The sequence below is a fragment of the Theropithecus gelada genome, chromosome 16 (genome assembly GCF_003255815.1).
Source record: "Theropithecus gelada isolate Dixy chromosome 16, Tgel_1.0, whole genome shotgun sequence".
Classification (NCBI taxonomy): domain Eukaryota; kingdom Metazoa; phylum Chordata; class Mammalia; order Primates; family Cercopithecidae; genus Theropithecus; species Theropithecus gelada.
Genome location: NC_037684.1, coordinates 24,671,993 through 24,697,249, shown reverse-complemented (window position 1 = coordinate 24,697,249; position 25,257 = coordinate 24,671,993). Strand labels below are relative to the sequence as shown.

At 46.8% G+C, this 25,257-nt stretch overlaps 1 protein-coding gene, 1 non-coding gene and 1 pseudogene across 5 annotated transcripts in view; all 3 read left to right on the top strand.

Annotated features, from left to right (window-relative positions):
* Window positions 1–20,471, top strand: part of IGF2BP1 (insulin like growth factor 2 mRNA binding protein 1) — a 58,334-nt gene extending 37,863 nt beyond the window's left edge. For 2 of the 4 annotated variants that reach the window (XM_025363561.1, XM_025363563.1), the window contains 10 exons: window positions 3,660–3,941; window positions 5,485–5,619; window positions 6,882–7,004; window positions 7,752–7,887; window positions 8,933–9,055; window positions 9,462–9,581; window positions 10,495–10,569; window positions 11,389–11,520; window positions 11,760–11,873; window positions 14,714–20,471. In XM_025363561.1, the coding sequence (XP_025219346.1) occupies window positions 3,660–3,941; window positions 5,485–5,619; window positions 6,882–7,004; window positions 7,752–7,887; window positions 8,933–9,055; window positions 9,462–9,581; window positions 10,495–10,569; window positions 11,389–11,520; window positions 11,760–11,873; window positions 14,714–14,806 (1,333 nt within the window). In that variant the 3' untranslated portion in view covers window positions 14,807–20,471. The remainder of the gene's footprint in view (window positions 1–3,659; window positions 3,942–5,484; window positions 5,620–6,881; window positions 7,005–7,751; window positions 7,888–8,932; window positions 9,056–9,461; window positions 9,582–10,494; window positions 10,570–11,388; window positions 11,521–11,759; window positions 11,874–14,713) is intronic. The other 2 variants (XM_025363562.1, XM_025363564.1) reach the window with 2 other exon arrangements.
* Window positions 1,835–1,941, top strand: LOC112610554. Its single transcript, XR_003116430.1, has one exon. It is a non-coding gene; the product is annotated as a U6 spliceosomal RNA (small nuclear RNA).
* Window positions 2,138–2,943, top strand: LOC112610225 (annotated as a pseudogene).
* Window positions 20,472–25,257: the final 4,786 nt, after the last annotated feature.

Genomic DNA, 25,257 nt, shown 5'->3' with positions numbered 1-25,257 from the left:
TGTAATTTCAGCCCTTTGGGAGGCCGATGCAGGGCGGGTTGCTTCAGCTCAGTAGTTCAAGACCAGCCTGGGCAACATGGCAAAACCCCATCTCTACAAAAATTATAAAACATTAGCTGGGCATGGTGGCACATACCCAGCAGGTTGAGGTGGGAGGATTGCTTGAGGCGGAGGTGGAGGTTGCAGTGAGTTGAGATCATGCCCCTGAATTTCCAGCCTGGGTAAAAAAGTAAGACCCTGTCTCCAAAAACAAAAACAAAAACAAAACAGAAACTGAAAAACCAAAAACAAAACTTTTCAAGATGGAATCCACAGAGGTGGATTCAACCAAAGAAGGTGCCAGACTTAATAGGTGTAAAAACGATAAATCCCTTAATTTACATAATAAATATATAAAAACAATGTTTTCACTTGTGATTGTCACATAAATCCTGTAAGATACGCAGTTTTGGCTGACATTGATAAGCTGATCTTGAGGAAATGCAGGAAAACCTTAACAGTCTTGAATAAGAAGAACAAAGAAGAATTAAACTCCCAAATTTTAAAACTTACATCAAACTACGGTAATCAAATTAGTGTGGTACTGGCATTAGGATAAACATACTGATCAATGGAATAGAATTCAGAGCCTAGAAATAAGCCTTTATGTTTATGATCAGCTGGTTTTTGTTTTTATTTTCAGACAAAGTGCTAAAAAGACAATTTATTAGGAAGGATAAGGTGATTTCAACAAATGATGCTGGGGCAATTCGATGATATCCACATGACAAAAGATGAATTCGGACTTCTACCTTACACTGAGCATACTAATTAATTCAAAATGGATTACAGACCTAAATGTATTAGCTGTAAGGTAGGCAGGGCACAAGTATCAGTTTCCCTTTACAGTTGATGAGACTTAGGTCTAGACTAGGTTGTAAGCTTCCTGCTTTACGTAGCTAGTGAGCAGTAGAACTAAGATTGGAATACTGGTGTCTTAACTCAGTTATCTTTGCCCCGGGAGCCTGGGCGGACGCGGATGCGTGGTGCGCTGGCAGGTGGCAGCGGCCTGCAGTGGGTAGACAGGGACTGCGCAGCCTCCCCGCACGCACGTGGCGCCGCCCTGTGGGCGTGCACCTGCAACGGTGGGGGTGGCTGGGGCACCTGGGAGCAGGGATTCCCTGCCCTCCGAGGTCTCCCCCAGGCCGCCGCCCGTGCCATTTTCTGGGCTGCTCGCCTTCTAGAAGTTCCTGCAGGAAGCTGGTGATGTGGCCTCGCTGACCCAGGCCTGCCCCCCGACCACTTTGCTGGAGTGGGAGTCAGATTCCAGCCGGGATACGCAGCAGCAGCTTGGTGGCAGGTGACAGGAAAATGGGCAAAAGCCCCAACTGGCTGTAAGGCAACCCCGAGGGCCAGATGTCCTTGTAGGAGGGCCCGGGACAGGACTGCACTAGGCGGGAGTGGAGGCCGCGGCTCCAGGCTGGTCTCGGCCTGGTAATAATTTCACGCTGCCAGCCGGTCACTGTTTAAGGCACTGTGTACCATTTTACTAACTTAATCCTCACAGTGGCCGCATTTCCCAGCTGGGCCAACTGGTGCAGGGTTGACTGGAAGCGACTGGCATGAAGCTTGGCAAGTATATAGCATAGTAAATGGCTGCCAGCGGTAATTTTGAAAGTTGGCTTTGTGAAGTGTTGGAGCTGCGGCATCTGCTGGTGGCGTGTGGTATTACAGCACCGCGCTGGTTTACCCCAATGGGTTGGGGAGGGTTGTGAGACTGTGGCCCCAGAGCCAAGTGGGCAGTTAGGGGTCTCTGGAGACTGTGGAAGAAAGGGTAGCACAAAAGACAGTGGAGGTGTTCGCTTTGACAGCACATATACTAAAATTGGAACGGTACAGAGAAGATGAACATGGTCCCTGCGCGAAGATGACACGCAAATTCATGAAGCGTTCCATCAATCAATCAATCAATCTATATATATATATTTTAAAAAGACAATGGGAGACTGCGAAGGAGCTAGAATTTCGAGACGGCACTTTTTTTTTTTTGGTGCACCAGCAGCTCAGAAGAGTTCCCCAGTTGCTGCTTCTCCACCCGCTGCGATGGCGCTGGACCTGGCAGATTAATTTAACAACTCTCTGATGGGTTGCCCTGAAATTTGAAAAACAGTGGTTTGGGCCGGGCGCGATGGCTCACGCCTGTAATCCCAGCACTTTGGGAGGCTGAGGCGGGCGAATCACCTGAGGTCAGGAGTTCGAAACCAGCCTGACCAACATGGAGAAACCCCGTCTCTACTAAAAATGCAAAAATTGGCCAGGCTTGGTGGCACATGCCTGTAATCCCAGCTACTTGGGAGGCTGAGGCAGGAGAATTGCTTGAACCTGGGAGGCGGAGGTTGCAGTGAGCCGAGATCACACTGTTGCATTCCAGCCCTGGGCAACAAGAGCGAAACTCTGTCTCAAAAAAAAAAAAAAAAAAAAAACCAAAACGGTGGATTAATTAAGCAAAGGCCACAAGAAATAATTGAGATCAAAGAGGAGTGTGTGCCATGGCTATGGAGGGGTTTCAGTTGTGAATCATGAAATGTCATGTAAACCATTTCAAGCATTTCAAGGAGTTTGAATTTTATATGAGAAACAATGGGAAGACACTGCAAGTTTTAAAGCAGCATCTCAGACATCTTGAAAAAGATGTTTGGATCCCTAAAATAATGAGAGAAAAGGCCAGAGAGAGGTGTTCTGAACAACTTCAAGATTTTACCAAATGTTGCAAGAACTCTGGAATCCTTATAGTAGGAAAATGCCATAAAGAAAATCCTCTATTAAAAGAATGTCTAACTGCTCACTACAGTGATCCAGCCTTTTATGAAGAATGCAAAATTGAAAACCTGAAGGAAGGAAAAATTTAGAAAAACTGGAATTTCTACAAAGAGAAGGCTACAGAAACTTCCTATAAGCCTGTAGGCAAATATTCAAATCATATTCAGGAACTCTAATATTCATGGAAGTCATTTATAGTATAAATTTGCTTAAATAATGGACTCAAGAATGTGTGTTTGCTCTATCTTAATTATGGAAATATTAATTTTTGCCTGAAAGATTTTATTTCAAAAACAAAAACCCCACACTTCATTAGGGCAGGATTAACATTTGAATTCTACATATATACATCTCAGTCTCCTTTGACCTTGGTTTCATTGTCTCTAAAGTTAGGATAATGTAGTAGTTAGCAGTCGGTTTCCTCACCCTGTGGTAGGGATTCCTCAATCCAGAAAGTGTACGTGTTAGCTTTGCAGAGCCTCTTCAGGTCTGTGGTATGCTCTCCAGTTGGCATGGGAGGACTTTGAGATCTATGGCTTGCTCTTCCTTTTTAGGCTGACAGAACCCTATACTCTGTTGGACTAGAAGCCCATTTCTCTGATGGTTCCAGTGGAAGGCCTTTGTGAACATTAAATCCCAACTAAGTTAGGGAACACTGTATTTATTTACTTTTCCTTTGGAGTCTGATGCCATTTAGACTGGAAAGTTCTGAAAAATGGAGGTGGGAGTAGTGGGCAGGCGACTATCTCCTTTTCTTTAGTGTGTTCCAAGCTGTAACTTACTAGAGTGCTTTGGCCAAGAGAGCATCTGGTATGATTGGCGTGGATTGGAATGACTGTAGACTCTCACTCTGTCCCCAGAGCCATCATGAAGCTGAATGGCCACCAGTTGGAGAACCATGCTCTGAAGGTCTCCTACATCCCTGATGAGCAGATAGCACAGGGACCTGAGAATGGGCGCCGAGGGGGCTTTGGCTCTCGGGGTCAGCCCCGCCAGGGCTCACCTGTGGCAGCGGGAGCCCCAGCCAAGCAGCAGCAAGTGGACATCCCCCTTCGGCTCCTGGTGCCCACCCAGTATGTGGGTGCCATCATTGGCAAGGAGGGGGCCACCATCCGCAACATCACAAAACAGACCCAGTCCAAGTGAGTCCTGGCTCTTGGGAAATGGAGGCTGGTTGCTAGGGAACAGTGGTTGGTACCTAAAGAGGCCCACTAGAAGCCTGGAAGCATGCTGGGGACATCAACATTTACCTTTTAGGAAATGTTGCCTGGAGCATTCAGGGGTCACTGCTTCCAATACCAGCCTCCTGGGAAAGGGAGGGCAGATAGGGAGGGAGAATGGGTCTTGGGGTGCTGGGCCACACACTTGTATTAGCAAGAGAGGTTCTATAATTTTTCGTGCAGTTTCATAAAAAAGTCTCCAAGCAAACCTCATTTTGATGAGTCAGCCACTCCTCAGTCCTCTGTGATTTCATGACCACTTAATGTGGTAACAGGGCTGGCCAACCTGTCCAAAATTAGGACCCTCATAATTGTGTCCCATCTCCCATTCTGCCACTGCCACCTTCTTTCTCTAATCTTTTTTTTCTTCTTTTTCTTTTTTTTTTTTTGGAGACAGTCTTGCTCTGTCGCCCAGGCTGGAGTACAGTGGTGTGATCTTGGCTCATGGCAACCTGTGCCTCCCGGGTTCATGCCATTCTCCTGCCTCAGCCTTCCGAGTAGCTGGGATTACAGGCACGTGCCACCATGCCTGGCTAATTTTTGTATTTTTAATAGATACAGGGTTTCACCATGTTGGTCAGGCTGGTCTGGAGCTCCTGACCTCGTAATCCGGCTGCCTCAGCCTCCCATAGTGCTGGGATTAAAGGCATGAGCCACCACACCAGGCCTTTTCTCTAATCGTTGTATCTTATCAGTGTACTCAGTGGTAAAGGACATGCCACATTATGTCCTTATCATAGTAACTCTTGTTATTTACTTTGAGTTTGGGGCACTGTGTCCTCTCTTTATATTTGTTTCAAGGGGGACATACGAAATTCAAGTGGAAATGCAGCTTTGGAATTGTGGGCTGGTAGTTCCCACCCCTGCATTTGTGTCATTCCTACCCCTGCTGTGTTCTTGTCCCCAGCCACCACTTATTTATTTATCTATTTATTTATTTTTTATTTTTTTGAGGCAGAGTCTCACTGCGTCACCCAGGCTCTGGAGTACGGTGGTGTGATCTCAGCTCACTGCAGCCTCCTCCCAGGTTCAAGCAATTCTTGTGCCTCAACCTGCTTAGTAGCTGGGATTACAGGTGTGCACCACCACACCCAGCTAAGTTTTTTGTATTTTTAGTAGAGACGGGGTTTCACCATGCTGGCCAGGCTAGTCTCGAACTCCTGGCCTCAAGTAACCCACTCGCCTTGGCCTCCAAAAGTGCTGGAATTACAGGCATGAGCTACCGTGCCTGGCCACCAACCACCTGTGGATTGAGGCATTGCTGGTCTGAGACAGAATCCATAGTAACAGATGGGTCATGTTTCTCCAGTCCTTTCATTGCCCTTCCCAAATTTGTACTTGATTGGCCTTTTTCCAAGAAGAGCAGGTTCTATGCCTTTGACTGAGGAGTGGTGGTGGAGGTGGGGAGCCTGAAGTACTGGTATCACTGGGGACGACTAACCAGCCTTGTCCTTATGGCCCCCAGGATAGACGTGCATAGGAAGGAGAATGCAGGTGCAGCTGAAAAAGCCATCAGTGTGCACTCCACCCCTGAGGGCTGCTCCTCCGCTTGCAAGATGATCTTGGAGATTATGCATAAAGAGGCCAAGGACACCAAAACGTAAGTCTCCAGCTTTTCTTGGCTCTTCAGGGACTGCTAGTCCAGTTAGCCTCCCCAACTCAACTTCCAAGCTGTAATACAGACATACAAGAAATACAGTCAGCAATTGCACAAAAAGATGTAAACCGAGAAATCTTCTTACAGGGACTCTGTCACCTAGGCTGGAGTACAGTGGCATGATCTCAGCTCACTGCAACCTCTGCCTCCCGGTCTCAAGGGATTCTTCCGCCTCAGCCTTCCGAGTAGCTAGGACAACAGGCATGCACCACCACGCCTGCCTAGTTTTTTGTGATTTTTGTAGAGATAGGGTTTCGCCATGTTACCCAGGCTGGTCTTGAACTCCTGGACTCAAGTGACCCACCCAGCTCAGCCTTCTAAAGTGCTGGGATTATAGGCGTGTGCCACCATACCCCACCCCTTCTTACTCCTGTTGTATGACCTCCTAGAAATTCTGTGCACTCACAAGTGTGTGTATATTGTGTATGCGTGCCTACATGTATGGTTATGTGTGCCTGTGTGTATTCATGTGTGCGTGTGTGCACATGTGTTTTAGCTCAAAGAGAATCACACTGAACAGGCTGTTCTATATTTTTTTCGTTTTCTGTATCAGCACGTATATTAGTACATATGGACAGACCTCATTCTTTTTATAACTGCATAGAATTCCACAGTATAGCTTATCCATAGTTCATGTGATCAATCTCCTATTTCTTGATTGGTGTTTAAATTGTTTTAAACTTTTCCTTATCATAAAACAGTGATGCAAGGAATCTGCTTAGACATGTTCCTTTATACACTTGTGCTGTTTAAAATAGCTTTATTGGCTGGGCATAGTGGCTTATGCCTCTGATCCCAGCACTTTTGGAGGCTAGGAGTTCTAGACCAGCCTGGGCAAGATAGTGAAACCTCACCTCTACAGAAAATAGAAAAATTAGCTGGGCGTGTGCGTAGTCCCAGCTACTCGGAAGGCTGAGAAGGCAGGCTCGCATGAGCCCAGGAGGTCAAGGCTGTGGTGAGCCTTGCATTCCAACCTGGGTGATAGAGTGAGACCCTGTCTCAAAAAATAAAATAAAGCAAATTGACTTTATTGATGTTCAATTGATGTATAATAAATCATACATATTTTTAAAGTATGCAGTTTGATAAGTTTCGAGATGTTTTACTTGGAAATGCCAAGTCTAGGGTGTCATGGTGATTGAGTCTTCATGATGCCCACAATTGAAGGAGCTGTTGTCTTCCACTTCTTGCTTTGTCTTCCCAAGGGCTGACGAGGTTCCCCTGAAGATCCTGGCCCATAATAACTTTGTAGGGCGTCTCATTGGCAAGGAAGGACGGAACCTGAAGAAGGTAGAGCAAGATACCGAGACAAAAATCACCATCTCCTCGTAAGGCTCTCTTCTATTTCCCTATTTATGAGTGGGGGATGCATGGAGGCCAGGGTCAGTATTTCATCATGGAACCTTGACATGTGCTCTTTTAAAATGGATGCTCTTTCTGCCTCTTGAAGGAAAAATAGTAGAAGTGATAAAGAACATTCAAAAAATCTCTGTAAGGACTGGATCTGCCCATTCCCACTGCCATATGGGGTGGGGTGTTGTAGGGTGCTGCCTCTACAGTCCATGTTCAACCACATGACAGCCCTCTTTCCCTGTGGCTTGCTGACAGCCTGCAGCTAGGAGCCAGGGACTCAGGGCTTTAGTCCTGTCTGTCACTGTGAGAAGTGACCTTGGCCCTTTTCTGTCTGTGGTGGGCTGCTCCTGCAAGCAGTGTGCTTCTTCATTTCATCAGAGACTAGCCTGTGGGCAAAGTAATTGCTCTTGTCCAAAAAGGTACAGGACATGGATTATGTAGACTCAAGGGAGAAACTTAGAAACACAACCATAATCTGTCTGACATTGGATCCATTGCTAACAGAGGGGTTTGAGTTGGGTGTTGTCATCTCCCTCCATCTTACTCCCTGCCCTGGGTAAAACTGGGGACACCAAAGACTGGAGATGCAGAGTTATTTGCTAGAAGTTGAATGGGCTGCAGAAGTGGTGGGCGTATGACTCAGCTGGCCTCTCGTCTTTGCTCCTGCCGGGGCCTGGTCCTGGCCTGCCAGTGAAAGGACACGACTCTGCTCTTCCTGCCAGGTTGCAAGACCTTACTCTTTACAACCCTGAGAGGACCATCACTGTGAAGGGGGCCATTGAGAATTGTTGCAGGGCTGAGCAGGAAATAATGAAGAAAGTTCGGGAGGCCTATGAGAACGATGTGGCCGCCATGAGCGTGAGTGCTGGGTAGTACCCTCTGCTTATCCTTTCCTGAGTCTTAGCAACAGCAACTTGTGGGGTGGGGGGTGATGGACACGTGCCCTGTGCCGTGCCGCTTTGGAGCTTTAGCTGATGGTTTTGGATCTCGACTGTCAGAAATAGTATTTAAATAGTATTTAATTAGCAAGGATTCTTCACCTGGTTCCTAGAGTAGGGGTCCAATCTTGGGCTTTGAGTCCTGTGATTCCAAGTATGTGTACAATTTGTGTTTGTGTGCACTTTAGTGAAATGCGGGGATCCATCATTGTCATCTGATTTTTTTTTTTTTTTTTTTAATTTTTTTGAGATAGGGTCTTGGTCTGTTGCCCAGGTTGGAGCGCAATGGCACAATCATAGCTTACTGCAGCCATGACCCCCTGGGCTGAAGGGATACTCCTGCTTCAGCCTCCCAAGTACCTAGGAGACTACAGGTGTGCACCACCATGCCCAGCTAATTTTTAAAAATTGTATTTTTTGGAACAGGGTCTTGCTGTGTCACCCAGGTTGGTCTCGAACTCCTGGGCTCAAGCGATTCTCCTGCCTTGGCCTCCCAAAGTACTAGGATTATAAGCATGAGCCACTGCACGCAACTCATCTGATTTTTAAAGGAGACTTGGGGTTGGTGTACAGGACCAAAAATGTTTAGAACCACAGTCCTAGAAGTCAGATGGAGCTGTCTCCACGCCTTTTTCTCATGTAGGGTGATTATAGTACAGTGTCATGAGTCTATCGTCTCTCTCCAGCAGTCTGAACAGCCAGAGAGGAAGAACTCCTGAGGGTGTATAACTGTTTGGCATTTCTGGTTGCAGTTGCTAGCCGTTAGTCCAGTGAGAACATCATATCACTTAAAATTCCACACCCGAAGTGTGTAGGTGAGAGTGTATGAAAAGCACAGAATAGGCTTTTGTGCAAAAGCATGTAATTCATGTTTCTGGTCCACTTCCCCCTGGGGCTACTCGCCTTTTGTACAGCCAGGGCCTGTCAGGGTGTGCTGACTCCTCGTCCTCACCTTTCTTCCCCAGCTGCAGTCTCACCTGATCCCTGGCCTGAACCTGGCTGCTGTAGGTCTTTTCCCAGCCTCGTCCAGCGCAGTCCCGCCACCTCCCAGCAGCGTTACTGGGGCTGCTCCCTATAGCTCCTTTATGGTAGGTGGAAGGTCTTACTACACGGGACCCCTGGGCCCATATGTGGCCTGCCTTAAGGAGGACCCAACACCCTATGGGAGTTGGCAACTTTGCAGGGAGAGGGAAGGAAGGTCTCATGGGCATCCCTCCTCCCCAGTGCTCCTAGCCACTGGCTCTGAGGCTCCCAAATGTCTGCCTAGAAAGCTCCCGGGGCATAGGCAGCACTGTAACCTCACTCTTTCCTGGCCTCTTCCCTTTAGCCCTGCTGGGCATTGGAAGAGCTAAAGAGCTCACAGCATCCCTTGGCAGCCCAGGGTGGCAGTTTGGTGTCTACTCCTTCCTTCTTGAGGATGCAAGGCAGGGGAGTGGAGGGTTTCTGGGCCATGCTACTTGGGCCCCCTGGTAGTAACGCCCCCTGTCCTGGCAGCAGGCTCCCGAGCAGGAGATGGTGCAGGTGTTTATTCCCGCCCAGGCAGTGGGCGCCATCATCGGCAAGAAGGGGCAGCACATCAAACAGCTCTCCCGGTTTGCCAGCGCCTCCATCAAGGTGATCTGCTCTGTGGGTCTTCCTGTTTCTGGAAAGGGAAGGGGCTCTGCTTTTATCACTCTGCACTTTCTCCCACATTCCCCCTACTCATTTGAGAATTCTGTGTGTCATGTGAGGGACCTTTCTCCCATGGAATCAAAGTTCTCTTTGTTTTTGACCTTGCTTGGTTCCCATGGGATGGCTTCAGTGCTTCTGGGTTTTCAGGCTGGGCAGGGGCAGGGTTATAACATAGAAAGAGAACTTAGGTTCTAACACCAATTGACTTGGGTTCAAATCCCAGATCCACCTCATCACCCCCTTCTCCCAATACACTATATGATCCGAGCCTCACTTTCCTCATCAGTACAATATTATGAAGCTATGTAGCCAAAGAAAGCCCTTCGCTCACATACTAACACCAAGTTAAGTGTTAGTTGTCTGTCGCCTTCCCTGGTCAAGGTCCAGGGGAGAGAGAAGGGAGAATCTGTCATAGTGAAACAAGGGTGCTGTTAAATTTTCACAAACTTAAATCCAGTTGCTTTAGTTGTCTTAAAAGCTTTGAGCAAAAACCTTGATTGTTCTCCACTGGAGGTGCAGTCACTGCCCTCTATCCATTGGTCATTTCATTTGTGTCCTTGCCTGTTGGCAGGACTCCACTGAAACCTCTCTTGGAGATTGGGAGATTGGTAAGTGGAGAGAGCAGGAGGCCCTAGTTAGAAAGTGTCATTGAAGCCAGCCCTTCTAACTGACCACCTCTGCCCTCCTAATAATTCTGGTGTGCAGGCGTAATGATGTGGGCTTCAGAGTCTTTGTTCTTCCTTCCCTAAGTCTTCAGAATGGGTAGTTGGGAGTAAGGGTGGTAGAAGGGCAACTGTGGACATGGTGGGGGTCTTCCCATAGAGGGTCCTTCATTGACAAGCTTTTTGCTTTTTAGATTGCACCACCTGAAACACCTGACTCCAAAGTCCGTATGGTTATCATCACTGGACCGCCAGAGGCCCAATTCAAGGTTTTGGTCTTTATTGTTTTGCAAGCTGAACATGGAGGAATTGAGGTTGAGTATTTCCCCTGAGGTAGGAAAAAGGCTGGGGCAGTTTCCCATTAGCCATCAAGTCCTCATCACATCTTTAAGCCTTCCATGCAGGATAAAGGGCTGCAAAGCTATTTTCAAATTGACATCAAACTGGATTTCTGTTGACTTCGTCTTCCCTTTTTAAGGTCCATAGAAGAAGATGGGAAGGAAAGAAGTCCAAGGGCATCTTATTTGCACTCTGCCTTCATTTCTAAGGAAGGCCTTTAATGCCAAATTCTCTTATGTCCCCACTAAATCCTAAGGTTCTTGGACTTCTGATCAGACAGCCAAAAAATAAACCATCAATTAGCTTAACCTAACATATGTGATGATAGAGGAGTGGGACAGCTCTCTGGGCCACTGGAGAGTCAGACAGGCCTGCTCTCTGTATGACTTGATTAGTTGCCATTCAGGGCCTTGAAATGCTGATCAGTGCCGTGTCCAGACTCCATAGGTCTGGTTTGTAGCTTGTGAATTCCATTCCTCTGGGAACTGTTTTTTCCCTTGGGAAGTGTTTATTCAGTTACTCATAACTCATAATCTCCACCCAGGGTCTCCAGTATGATAGCTAAGCAGAAGGAGTGCTGACAAGCTGCCCACCTGAGCCTTGCCCTTCACCTGCCTTAGATGGTTAGCCCACCCAGGATGGGGAGGGCCTGTGGGCCAGAAAATATGGGCTGGAGCTTCCTTTTTCCCACTTTTCCCTTTTGTCATAGATATATGAACCACTGATTAACAATTACCTCCTCTTTTCAGGCTCAGGGAAGAATCTATGGCAAACTCAAGGAGGAGAACTTCTTTGGTCCCAAGGAGGAGGTGAAGCTGGAGACCCACATACGTGTGCCAGCATCAGCAGCTGGCCGGGTCATTGGCAAAGGTGGCAAAACGGTGAGCTGTGAGGGCCAGGTTGAAAGCCCTGGGCCATGGTCTCCAATCTCAACAGCTCTCTCTGGCCTCCTGTGCTGCTCAATCTCAGGACTCCTGATTTGCTCATTTACTTGATTCTACTCCCCAAGCTCAGGTCCTGACTCTTCCAGTTTCTCCCTACTAGTTAACCCTGGTTCCTTTCTCCAACCCCACCCATGCTTTCTTGATGGCACCCTGAGCTCCTCTCTGGCCACCCCCAGGTGAACGAGTTGCAGAATTTGACGGCAGCTGAGGTGGTAGTACCAAGAGACCAGACCCCTGATGAGAACGACCAGGTCATCGTGAAAATCATCGGACATTTCTATGCCAGTCAGGTACATATGGTGCTCCCCCATTGCGGGAGGGCTGCAGGAGCCCAGGGAGCAGAGAAGCAGAGACTCCAGAGGTTGACCTGCATGACCTTGACAAGTCCTGGGTCCTCAGCCACATCTGCCTGCCTCTGGGCTAGGTTATTGCCCTCTTTCAGGTGCAGAAGTGGGATGTGTAGATGACATATCCCCTCTTATTATTCTCTAGGGAAAGTGATTTGACAAGTTTAATGTATATATATTTCATAGATATATATGTTCTACATTAGTCCTTCCCTAACCCCTTTCTGCACTGGTTATGAAAGAAGATTGGTTTTGTTCATGGAATAATGATAACAGTACTAATACCCTGGATTGATTACTTTTTGAAATGTAGTCCCTCTGCCTTTCTCAGAATGGCTGTTCTCTCTCTGGTTTCTGCTCTTCACCCTCCCATTCCTTTCCCAGAACTCATCATCGCTATTCAGCACTTGGACAGGCCTCAGAGCCTGGAAGGGAAGGCCAATATCAGGTTCAAATTTTGCTGAACCTCAGCAAGGCAAGCAAACAGGTGGTTGACAGCTAATGGTGTTTTCCTAAAGTCTTAAATCCATCAGTGTTAGAACTGGAAAGGAACTTTGGAGACTGTTGATCACAGTTCCTAAAATTCATAGAGGATATCCAGATCTTAGCAGGCTTGTGGTCTGCTGGGGCTGCTAGAGCAACTGGGGCAAACTGGCTCTTGGTTTTTTGGCTTCCAGTGCCATATAGTATAGCATCAAGTATGGAGGTTTTGGAGCCAGGGAGCTTTGACCTCAAACTTCACATATATAGCCTTTCTGCTATGTGACCTTGGATAAGTAACTTTCTCTGGTAACCCCTTGAGAAGTATTTATAAGAGGCTTTCGTTACATCTCAACAATATATATATAAAATAACAAATAAAGGAAGTATTAATAAGAGCCATAAAATAATAATAATATCTAAGATTTATGGATGCCTTTGGATATACCCAGCACTGTTTTTTGTGGTTTATATATATTAACTCATTTAATTCTCACAACAATTTCATTTTATAAATGAAGCTTAAGAGGATAAATGTGAATCTTTAATTCAGCTGTTTTTTTTTAAGAGAGTAAATATCCAAAGATGCACAAAGCCAGGATATATTAATATTAAACACGGAAGCAATTTTAGCTGATCAGAAGGAGAATTAAATGAAAAGCTGTGTAAAACATCAAGCCATGGTTGATGGAGTTGGACCTTTTTTTTTTTATTTTTTATTTATTTATTTTTTTTTGAGACGGAGTCTTGCTCTGTCGCCCAGGCTGGAGTGCAGTGGCCAGATCTCAGCTCACTACAAGCTCCGCCTCCTGGGTTCACGCCATTCTCCTGCCTCAGCCTCCCGAGTAGCTGGGACTACAGGCGCCCGCCACCTCACCCGGCTAGTTTTTTGTATTTTTTAGTAGAGACGGGGTTTCACCGTGTTAGGCAGGATGGTCTCGATCTCCTGACGTTGTGATCCACCCGTCTCGGCCTCCCAAAGTGCTGGGATTACAGGCTTGAGCCACCGCGCCCGGCCTTGGACCTCCACATTATTTTCCCAACTTAGATCAACTTTCCTTTTTTTCTTTCTTTCTTTTTTTGCGATAGGGTCTTGCTCTGCCACCCAGGCTGGAGGGCAGTGGTGTGACCACAGCTCACTGCAGCCTCTACCTCCCAGGCTCAAGTGATCCTCCCACCTCAGGCCCCCCAAGTAGCGGGGACTACAGGCAGATACCACAATCAGCTAATTTTTGTATTTTTTTTGTAGTAATGAGGTTTCACCGTGTGGCCCAGGCTAGTCTCAAACACTTGGGCTCAAGTGATCTCACTGCCTCAGCCTCCCAAAGAGCTGGGATTATAGGTGCGCATCACCACGCTTGGCTAATTTTTGTATTTTTAGTAAAGATTGGGTTTCACCATGTTGGCCAGGCTGCTCTCGAACTCCTGACCTCAGGTGATTCACCCACCTCAGCCTCCCAAAGTGCTAGGATTACAGGCGTGAGCCACCGCTCCTGGCCATATCTGGACATTTTATTCCTTTTCCTGGGGTATTAAAATGAAGCATGGATTTCTGATGATGTCTCCTAAGTTATGACCCTCTATAACAGGGGTCCGCAAACTCCGGGCCACGGACTGGTACTGGGCTGCACAGCAGGAGGTGAGCGGCGGACGAGCGGGCATTACCTCCTGAGCCCTGCTTCCTGTCAGATCAGGGTGGCATTAGATTCTCATAGGAGGGTGAACCCTGTTGTGAAGTGCTCCAGGGATGTGTAGTACATGCGAAGGATCTAGGTTGCACACTCCTTATGAGAATCTAATGCATGCTGATTTGAGGCTTCATCCTGAAACCACTTCCCCACCCCCACCTCCATCCGTGGAAGAAAAATTGTCTTCCATGAAACCAGTTCCTGGTGCCAGAACAGTTGGGAGTTGGGGACCACTGCTGTACAATGCGTAATATATTTCTGCCTAGAAACTCTAGGCATTCTGTTTTGGGTTTGGTAATGTGTATCAACTTTGTCAAATTTTAAATTCTGATGAATGGATTAATACTACTGTTTCTCCTTCCTTCATGTCCCCCAACCCCATCTCCCACTTAAACCCACCACATTTGCTGTATTTTCCAGAGGATGCTCAGGCTCCACTGGAGGCAAAAAAATGTAAGGTCACCCCACTCCTCCTTCTTCCTCTTTATCTTTCCTCTGAGTCCCGTGTGACCTGTTCTGTTTATTGCCTGTGTCTAGACCTGATGACCTCTCTTCCGTGGAAGGCTGTCTCCTTGGAGGTCCTCATACCCACCCTCTTGCCTGTTCTTGCTGCAGATGGCTCAGCGGAAGATCCGAGACATCCTGGCCCAGGTTAAGCAGCAGCATCAGAAGGGACAGAGTAACCAGGCCCAGGCACGGAGGAAGTGACCAGCCCCTCCCTGTCCCTTCGAGTCCAGGACAACAACGGGCAGAAATCGAGAGTGTGCTCTCCCCGGCAGGCCTGAGAATGAGTGGGAATCTGGGACACCTGGGCCGGGCTGTAGATCAGGTTTGCCCACTTGATTGAGAAAGATGTTCCAGTGAGGAACCCTGATCTCTTAGCCCCAGACACCCACCCAATTGGCCCAACATTCTCTGCCCCTCGGGGTGTCAGAAATTCTAGCGCAAGGCACTTTTAAACGTGGATTGTTTATAGAAGCTCTCCAGGCCCCACCAAGAGGGTGGATCACACCTCAGTGGGAAGAAAAATAAAATTTCCTTCAGGTTTTAAAAACATGCAGAGGGGTGTTTTAATCAGCCTTAAAGGATGGTTCATTTCTTGACCTTAACATTTTTCCAATTTTCTTCCCCCTACTTGGGTAGTTGATTAAAATACCTCCATTTGCTGCCTCTTTCTATATTTACACTAATTGTTTTATCTTTATTGCTACCAGAAAAAAATGCGAACGAATGCATTGCTTTGCTTACAATATTGACTCAAGGGAAAAGAACTGTCAGTATCTGTAGATTAATTCCAATCACTCCCTAACCAATAGGTACAATAGGGAATGAAAAAGGGGAAAATGGGGAGAAAGATGGTTAAAACACATAATAATCCACGTTTAAAAGAAGTGCCCTTGTGGCTGATCTGTTCCAGATCACCATCTTCAAATTGGCACAACCGAAATTTCCCCACTGTGTTGGGGCTTCCCCACCACATTCACGTCCCTCTCCCGTGTAGGCTTCACATTATGTCCAGGTGCACATAGGTGGTATTGAATGCTCAGCAGGGTAGGGGGCTGACCACTGTCCCTGATTCCCATCGTTCTCAGGCGGATTTTATATTTTTTTAAAGTCTATTTTAATGATTGGATATGAGCACTGGGAAGGGGACGCTAACTCCCCTTGATAAAGTCTCAGTTCCATGGAGGACTTAAGTGGCCCTAAAGGCTGCCACGGTGCCCTCACCCCAGCCCATGTGCTCCCATAAGGGCTGGTTCCTAGAGGCAGGGGTTGTGGGGCACTCCCAGCCACGGCACTGTTTCCTTGGTGGTGGGACTTGGAACCCAACCCTGAGCTCCCGATAAAGCTAAAGTCCATCATCTGGCAAATTGAGTAAATTGGAGAGTACTTGCTTCTGTTTGTATCTGAGAGGAATTTTTAACTGATGGCTTCTGTCTCTATGAATCATTATCAGCATGATGAAAGGTGTGTCTAAAAAACAATTCAGAATACCAGCAGCATTGTACAGCAAGGGATAAATATAATTTATTATTAATTTACCAGGCTTAATAAGATCCTATGGAGTGTTCAGCCCTTGTAGGGGACAGAAGCCATCAGTTAAATGAGGCTAGGCCTCCCCTCCTAATATACTGATTGACAATGCATATTAGCCAGGTAATGCACTTTAGCTACCCTGGACAATGCTATCAAGTGTGTGGGAAGGGAGGAAGGCCTCTCTACATATGGAAAAGCCCATGCGTGGAGTTCCCCTCCTTTCAACATTGCAACAACAGTAACAACAAGACAACCGCAACATGTGGGCGTAGTCAGGCAATGCTGTGTGCGAAGTAAACTACCTCAAGGTATGAAGTTACCTCAGCAATTATTTTCCTTTTTGTTCCCCCCAACCCCATTAAAAAAAATTTTTTTTATTTTTGTTTTTTTGCGGCTTGCTGATATTTTATATAAAAAAGAAAAAACAAAAGAGAAGCTGATAGTCTTGAATATTTTATTTTTTTAATGAAAAGAAAAAACAAAGTTATGTTTCATAATTTCTTACATGAGCCAGTAACCCTTTAGGAACTCTCTATGGAGAACAGGCCTGATGGGAAAGGCTTTGGGGGCTGCCCCCTTAGGAGGAGGCTAGTGCTAAGAGGAAAGGCCTGGGTTTGAGAGAGCCCAGAGGGGCAGAGCCCAGAGCCTTGTTTGGCCCTGATCCCTGACTTCTAGAGCCCCAGCTGCTGGCCACTGCTGGAATATCCTACCTGATAGGATTAAAAGGCCTAGCAGAGCTGGGGGCTCTCAGTGGTTAAACAATGCCCAACAACCAACCACCTGGCCCTTGGTCTCTTCTCTTTCCTCCTTTGGTTAAACAGCATCTCAGCAAGCTTTTCCCACCAGTGGTGCTGTTGAGATATTTTAAAATATTGCCTCCGTTTTATCGAGGAGAGAAATAATAACTAAAAAATATACCCTTTTAAAAAATCTATATTTCTCCGTCTAAAAATATGGGAGCCGAGATTCCATTCATGGAAGAAAGACAAGGCCACCCTCTCGCCCTCAGAGAGGTCCACCTGGTTTGTCATTGCAGTGCTTTTCATTTTTTTTTGTTGTTGTTGTTACTGTTTCATTTCAATTCAGTCTTGCTGTTCTTCTTAATCTATATCCATAGATCCAAGGGGCAAACAGATACTACTGCCCCCACTTCTGTCTCCCTGTCTTCTTTAGATCGGTCTGATTGATTTTAAAAGTGGACCCAAACTTAGGGAATTCTTGATTTAGGGTGGCTCGTGGCAAGGAGGGGCAGGGAATATGGGGACGTGACTGGGACAGGTTCCTGCCTTATCACTTTCTCCCTAGGACATTCCCTTGTAGCCCCCAGAACTGGCCCAAATTGAAGAGAAGCAGAAAAGCATTTAGGGATCACATCAGGCCAGTAGAATTAAGCCTCTCCACCTGTCCCAACCATAAAAAGGGTCTCCCAGCTCTCCATCTCTGGCTCTGTATGCTTTGTCCCAAAACAAAGCAGATAACGTTCAGACGTCGGCCATTTAATAATTTAAAGCGAATTTCCAGCAGCAAGCATGCTTTGATATCTGGTTCAGACTATCATCAGGAAGAAAAAAAAAAAAAATCCCACAGTACCTGAAATGTGATTGTTGCAGTGTTCAGTTTCCTTGGGGGCCTGCTCCCTTCACACCTTGAGCCAAAGTCCTTTTCCGTTGGCTGATTCAGCTCCCAGAAGAGACCAGGAAGTGTGTGGCAAGGGACTGGAAAACTTCACTTGCTTGGATTAGGCAAGGCTCCACTCGTTGATATTTGCCCAGCAGGAAAATCGTGGAAGTTATACCACCAGAAAGCAAAAGGAGCATGGTTTGGTGGTTAAGGTTTAGTGGGATGAAGGACCTGTCTTGGTGGGCCGGGCCCTCCTGTGTCCCATAGGCTAGGTCTTAGGGCAACTCCTTGCCCTCCTGCTCAGCACCTCCATTTCCCCATCCTTGGTGAGATAACAAGCTATCGCGAAAAGCACTTGGGAGATTTGGATGATTTGAGAAGAGTGACTTAAAAAAAAAATGCTTCTGTGCTCTAAGATATATATGTGTGTGTGTGTGCTACATATATATTTTTAAGAAAGGACCATCTCTTTAGGATATATTTTTAAATTCTTTGAAACACATAACCAAAATGGTTTGATTCACTGACTGACTTTGAAGCTGCATCTGCCAGTTACACCCCAAATGGCTTTAATCCCCTCTCTGGTCTGGTTGCCTTTTGCAGTTTGGGTTGTGGACTCAGCTCCTGTGAGGGGTCTGGTTAGGAGAGAGCCATTTTTAAGGACAGGGAGTTTTATAGCCCTTTTCTACTCTTTCCTCCCCTCCTCCCAGTCCTTATCAATCTTTTTTCCTTTTTCCTGACCCCCTCCTTCTGGAGGCAGTTGGGAACTATTCTTGTTTATGCCTCACTATTGGCAGAAAAGACCCCATTTAAAAGAGAACACTGGAGGGGGGGATCCTCTAGGTGGTTCTGTGTCCATTTTCCTCTGTGCCAAAGACAGACAGACAGAGGCTGAGAGAGGCTGTTCCTGAATCAAAGCAATAGCCAGCTTTCGACACATACCTGGCTGTCTGAGGAGGAAGGCCTCCTGGAAACTGGGAGCTAAGGGTAAGGCCCTTCCCTTCAGAGGCTCCTGGGGGACTAGGGTGTGGTGTTTGCCAAGCCAAGGGGTAGGGAGCCGAGAAATTGGTCTGTCAGCTTCTGGTTGCACTTTGGGGAAGGAGAGGAAGTTTGGGGCTCCAGGTAGCTCCCTGTTGTGGGACTGCTCTCGGTCCCCTGCCCCTACTGCAGAGATAGCACCGCCAAGTTCCCTTCAGGCCTGGCAGACGGGCAGTGAGGAGGGGCCTCAGTTAGCTCTCAAGGGTGCCTTCCCCTCCTCCCACCCCAGACACACCCTCTGCCAAACTGGGAACCAGCAGTGCTAGTAACTACCTCACAGAGCCCCAGAGGGCCTGCTTGAGCCTTCTTGCTCCACAGGAGAAGCTGGTGCCTCTAGGCAACCCCTTCCTCCCACCTCTCATCAGGGGTGGGGGTTTTCTTTTCTTTCCCCTGAAGTGTTTATGGGGAGATCCTAGTGGCTTTGCCATTCAAACCACTCGACTGTTGCCTGTTTCTTGAAAACCAGTAGAAGGAAAACAGCACAGCCTGTCACAGTAATTGCAGGAAGATTGAAGAAAAATCCTCATCAATGCCAGGGGACATAAAAGCCATTTCCCTTCCAAATACTCGATAATTTAGATGCAGAACATTTCTCTTAGAGTAACACCAGCTGAAAACTTCAGTTTCTTACCTTTGGATACATAAGGCTTCTCTATCGGGGTACGGGACAGGGAGAAGGCCTCATGTCTGAAGGGGGATTTAGGGGCTAGAGCCCCAAGCCTGACCCTTGGCCCTGTGCACCGCTTTGGGGCACAGTCTGATGGCGCCTTTGCTGGCGTCTTAGTATGGTTGACTCCGGACGGACAAAAGAAAATTTTTTTCTTGAATGAAATAGCAGGAAGCTCCTCGGGAGCATGTGTTTTGATTAACCGCAGGTGATGGATGCTACGAGTATAAATGGATTAACTACCTCAATCCTTACAGTAAGATTGGAACTAAGGGCAGGGACTCGTGCATAAGGGTATGAATCCCAGCCAGGACAAGTGAGTTGAGGCTTGTGCCACAAAAGGTTTGTCCTTGGGGAACAGGCAGGCCTGCCAGGATCCCCCCCATATCGATTGGGCTGGGAGGGCTGGCTGTGAGGTCCCCACTTTCTGCCTTCCTTGCCCATGTGTCACCCCTTTGGCCTCCAGCTTGTCTCTCTCTCACTTTCTATAGCTTTGTTGGACCAGATGGTGAGGAAGGGAATGGCCTCCTCCCTTCTAGAGGGGACTGGCTGGAGTGAGACCTGGGGCTTGGCCTGGAACCCACCACACAGCCCCAAAGTCAGGAAGCCTGGGGAAGCCAGAGCTGAGACCTCTTCAACAGGGTTTCTTTGAGATCCTACACCTCCATCGGGCCCTTTCTCAGTCTTCAAGGGAGGCCCAGTTGGCTCTAGAAGGAGAAGAGGTGGAGCAGGATCCTTTGCCCTGGTTGAGTCCGAGGGCCCAGTCCTTGGACTCATTCAGGCCGTCTTTGTAGTTGGGGGAGTTTCACTGGGCGATCCCAGCCTCTCCCCACCCTCTAATGGACCTCCTCATAGAAGCCCCATTTCACTTTTGTTTTATCTACCTCTTAGCAAAACAATAGATAAATTAGGTAGTGGCAACTCCACTTGCTTAGGTTAGGGGGGGAAAAAGATTTCTTTTTCCAAAGGAAAAAAAATATTACCTTGAGAATACTTTCCAAAAAATAAAATAAAATAAAAAAAACCAAAAAAAAAAAAAATTTTTTTTTTTTTTTTTTTTTTTTTTTTTTTTTTAAAGAGGGAGACATTTTCCAGTGACCACTGGATTGTTTTAATTTCCCAAGCTTTTTTTTCCCCCATAAATAAGTTTCACTCTTTGGCGATTTTCTTCACTTGTTAAGATAACGTGCCAGCTAATCTAACAGGTAACAGCTTTCACTGTCTGCCCCTGGCTTGTCTCACCCCATCCCCCACCCTATTCCTGCCAGTGAGTCCTTCCTGTGCTTCTCTCCCGTCTCCCCTCCTAGCCAGCTGACTTCAGTCACCCCCGCCCCTCCCCCCTGCCAACAAGCCCCCTAGGAATAAAGGCTTTGTTTTGGGGATGCTTAAATCTTGACTGCACTTCCCCGCTTTGGGGGCTGGGGAGCCACTTGTAACATTTCTGTGCAGATTTTATGTTAGCCACTGCTATGTAAAAGCACGTTCAAAATGAATTTCAGCAGATTATGTGTTACCATAATGAATAAATGTCCTCTACCACATTTGGAGTCTCCCTTTTCTCCAGAATCTTGATCCTGGTCCCCAAAACCAGAATGAATCAAAAGAGCTTCCTCCCCCGAGGCAAAGTGGATTTGTAAGCAGTTCTGAAACATCACTTACTCAGAAGAGGGAAAGATGTATTTTGATGAGTGCAAATCGGGAAGGGCTGGAGGCCTACTGCTTGGGACTGGCTTTTAAAAAATGAGTGCTACCTTATTCTGTAGTTGCAGCAACTTTGAAAATTGTCTGCCGGCCATCACCACCCGATTTTGATTGTACCCTTCCTCCCATCCTTTAATCTGTTCATTGCTTTGGGGGAGGTGGGGCAGCTGGCTCACACGTTGGAGTTTGTTCTTTGATGGATGAAGGAACACTCCAGTTTTCTTTCCCGTGAAGGTTGTTTCAGCCACAAACCACTTCATTTTGCTGTTTCAATTTCAAAATAAAAGGAAACTTATATTGAAAGACAAGTATGTCTGTGTCTCAGGGTTTTTGGGTCTGGGAGCTGAGATGCTCAACCTCAGCATGGGAGCCCTGGTTCCCAGGGACCTGAGTCATCCAAATGCAAAGTAGGCATTTTCCTTCAACGTACAGAAGAGTGGTTTTTAAATGGTGCCCTGCTCTTAATTAGCTTTGCATGTTGGGAGGGGCAGGTCAGGTGTTTGGAATGAGGGTTCCAGCATTAAAGAAGATGTTGGGACATCACTGCAGAGAAGTAGCTGTCCAAGAAGTGATGAGGATGTGTCACTCTTCCTAACACCCTAAGAAAAAAAACCATGTAAGTGACCTATGTTTCTGGGTTTCCTGTTAAGGGAAAGGTCTATTCTGACCTTGCTCTCCATTTTTTTTTTTTTTTTTTCAATTTGGTTTTTTCTTTGATTGTTTGTTTTTGAGGATATCACTCTGTCACCCAGGCTGGAGTGCAGTGGTGCGATTTTGGCTCACTGCAACCTCCACCTCCCGGGTTCAAGTGGTTCTCCTGCCTCAGCCTCCCAGGTAGCTGAGATTACAGGCATGTATCACCATGCTGGGCTAATTTTTTTTTTTTTTTTTTTTTGAGACAGAGTCTCGCTCTGTAACCCAGGCTGTGAAGTGCAGTGGCGTGATCTTGGCTCACTGCAGCCTTCTCCCGGGTTCACGAGATTCTCCTGCCTCAGTCTCCCGAGTATCTGGGACTACAGGTGCCTGCCATCATGCCTGGCTAAGTTTTGTATTTTTAGTAGAGATGGGGTTTTGCCATATTGGCTAGGCTGGTCTTAAACTCCTGACCTTGTGATCTGCCTGCCTTGGCCTCCCAAAGTGCTGGGATTATAGGTGTGAGCCACTGCACCCAGCCACCTGGCTAATTTTTTTTTTTTTTTTTTTTTGCGGAATGAGGTCTCGCCATGTTGGCCAGGCTGGTCTCAAAACTCCAGGCCTCAAGTGATCCACCTGCCTTGGCCTCCCAAAGTACTGGGATTACAGGTGTGAGCCACCACAGCTGGTTTAAATATTTTAATAACATGATTAAGATACTCTCAAATAATCAGTCCAAATATACTTCATGCTGACTACTGAACCGATCCATTAAGATCAAGAACAAAACCCCAAAGATAATGCATAACTACATTTTAAAGTTTATGGGCAGGACAATACAGTGAGATACTAAATGGAAAAAAATTAATATAAAAAGCATAGTCATTATTTGCAATTAATACTGCATTTTCAGGAAGTCGAAAAAGTTAATAATTTTTTTTTTTTTTGAGATGGAGTTTTACTGTTGTGCAGGTGGGAGTGCAATGGCACTATCTTGGTTCACCGCAACCTCTGCCTCCTGGGTTCAAGCGATTCTGCTGCCTCAGCCTCCCAAGTAGCTGAGATTACAGGCACCCACCACCATGCCTAGCTAATTGTATTTTTAGTAGAGACAGGGTGTCACCATGTTGGTCAGGCTGGTCTCGAACCCCTGACCTCAAGTGATCCACCCGCCTCGGCCTCTCAAAGTGCTGGGATTACAGGTGTGAGCCACTGTACCGGCCCTTAATAAACTTATAATTTAGTAAAGGGGTCACTTAAATATCCTAAAGAAAAACAACCAGGCTGGGCACAGTGGCTCACGCCTGTAATCCCAGCACTTTGGGAGGCCTAGGCGGACGGATCACCTGAGGTCAGGAGTTCAAGAACAGCCTGACAAACATGGAGAAACCGTGTCTCTACTAAAAGTACAAAATTAGCCAGGTGTGGTGGTGCATGATTGTAATCCCAGCTACTTGGGAGGCTGAGGCAGGAGAATCACTTGAACCGGGAGGCGGAGATTGTGGTGAACAGAGATAGCGCCGTTGCACTCCAGCTTGGGCACAAAAGCGAAAATCTGTCTCAAAAACAAAAACAATTTTAAAAGTTATAAGTGGGCTGTTGGGCGCGGTGACTCACGCCTGTAGTCCCAGCACTTTGGGAGGCCGAGGCCATCCTGGCTAACAGGGTAAAACCAGGTCTCTACTAAAAATACAAAAAAAATTAGCCAGGTGTGGTGGCAGGCACCTGTAGTCCCAGCTACTCGGGAGGCTGAGGCAGGAGAATGGTGTGAACCTGGGAAGCGGAGCTTGCAGTGAGCCGAGATTGCGCCACTGCACTCCAGCCTGGGCGACAGCAAGACTCCGTCTCAAAAAAAAAATGTGATAAGTGGGTCAGGTACAGTGGCTCACGCCCGTAATCTCAGCACTTTGGGAGGCTGAGGCAGTGGGTCATCTGAGGTCAGGAGTTTGAGACCAGCCTGGCCAACATGGTGAAACCTCACCTCTACTAAAAATGCAAAAATTAGCCGGGTGTGGTGGTGTGTCCCTGTAGTCCCAGCTTCTCTGGAGGCTGAGGCAGGAGAATCACTTGAACCAGGGAGGCGGAAGTTGCGGTGAGCCAAGATCAAGCCAGTGCACTCTAGCCTAGGCGACAGAGCAAGACTCCATCTAAAATAAATAAATAAGAAGAAGAATTAGAAGACCACAGCAGTGATATCTAGAATAAAAAAAGAGCAAAAGAGCAAAGCAATACAAAATAGAAAAGAAGAGCTAGGAAATACAAAGGATAGTTGTAGAAGTGCTAACATCCAGATACTTGTGTTAAGAGAGAGAAATAGAAATATTAAAGAAAAACAGTAGAGATTAATTTCTGAGAGTTCACAAACTTGTCAAACCTCAGATTGAAAGGGCCCATAGCTTGCCAAAGCTAATAGAGTTGGAAAATATCACATCTACATACATTCTAGTGATATTTAAGTAGATCAAAGCCAAAGAGAAAATTCTAAGAGCAAATTGCATATAAAGAAATAACAGGCCGGGCGGGTGGCTCACGCCTGTAATCCCAGCGGGAGGCTGAGGCGGGTAGATCACAAGGTCAAGAGTTTGAGACCAGGCTGGCCAATATGGTGAAACCCTGTCTCTACTAGAAATACAAAAATAAGCCAGGTGTGGTGGCGGGTACCTATAGTCCAAGCTACTCGGGAGGCTGAGGCAGGAGAACCGCTTGAACCCAAGAGGCGGATTCAGTGAGCTGAGATCGTGCTATTGCACTCCAGCCTGGGCAACAGAGAGAGACTCCGTCTCCAAAAAAAAAAAAGAAAAAGAAAAAAAAAAAGGCGCGGTGACACACCTGTAATCCCGGCACTTTGGGAGGATGAGGCAGGTGGACCATGAGGTCAGGAGTTTGAGACCAGCCTGGCCAATATGGTGAAGCCCCGTCTCTACTAAAAATACAAAAATAAGCCAGGTGTGGTCATGGGCGCCTGTAGTCCCAGCTAGTCGGGAGGCTGAGGCAGGAGAGTTGCTTGAACCTGAGAGGCGGAGGTTGCAGTGAGCTGAGATCGCGCCACTGCACTCCAGCCTGGGAGACAGAGTCTCTGTCTCAAAAAAAAAAAAAAAACCAGACCGATATTATATTTTTTAACAGTAATACTAGGTACAAGAAGATATTGGAGAAGTAAAGAAGTTTTAAAAATATGGAAGCACAATAACTTAAAATACAGGTTTTTTACATCCAGCCAAAGTGCTCAAATATAGGTGCCTGGTAATAAGATCCCCAGGAATGCAAGGCTTCAGAAGTTTTGTCCTGCAAGGTCTTACAAGCAAATAAGCAGTTTTGGATGAAATATTTTAAGAAGAGGTGAGACAAGACAAGACAAGGAGATACTGTAAGAGATGTATGAGAGTTTGTTGTCTTAACAGAATTAACTGAGGCCAAAGAAAAAAGTTTTATCCATTATAATCCAGAAATAAAGAGATAAGTC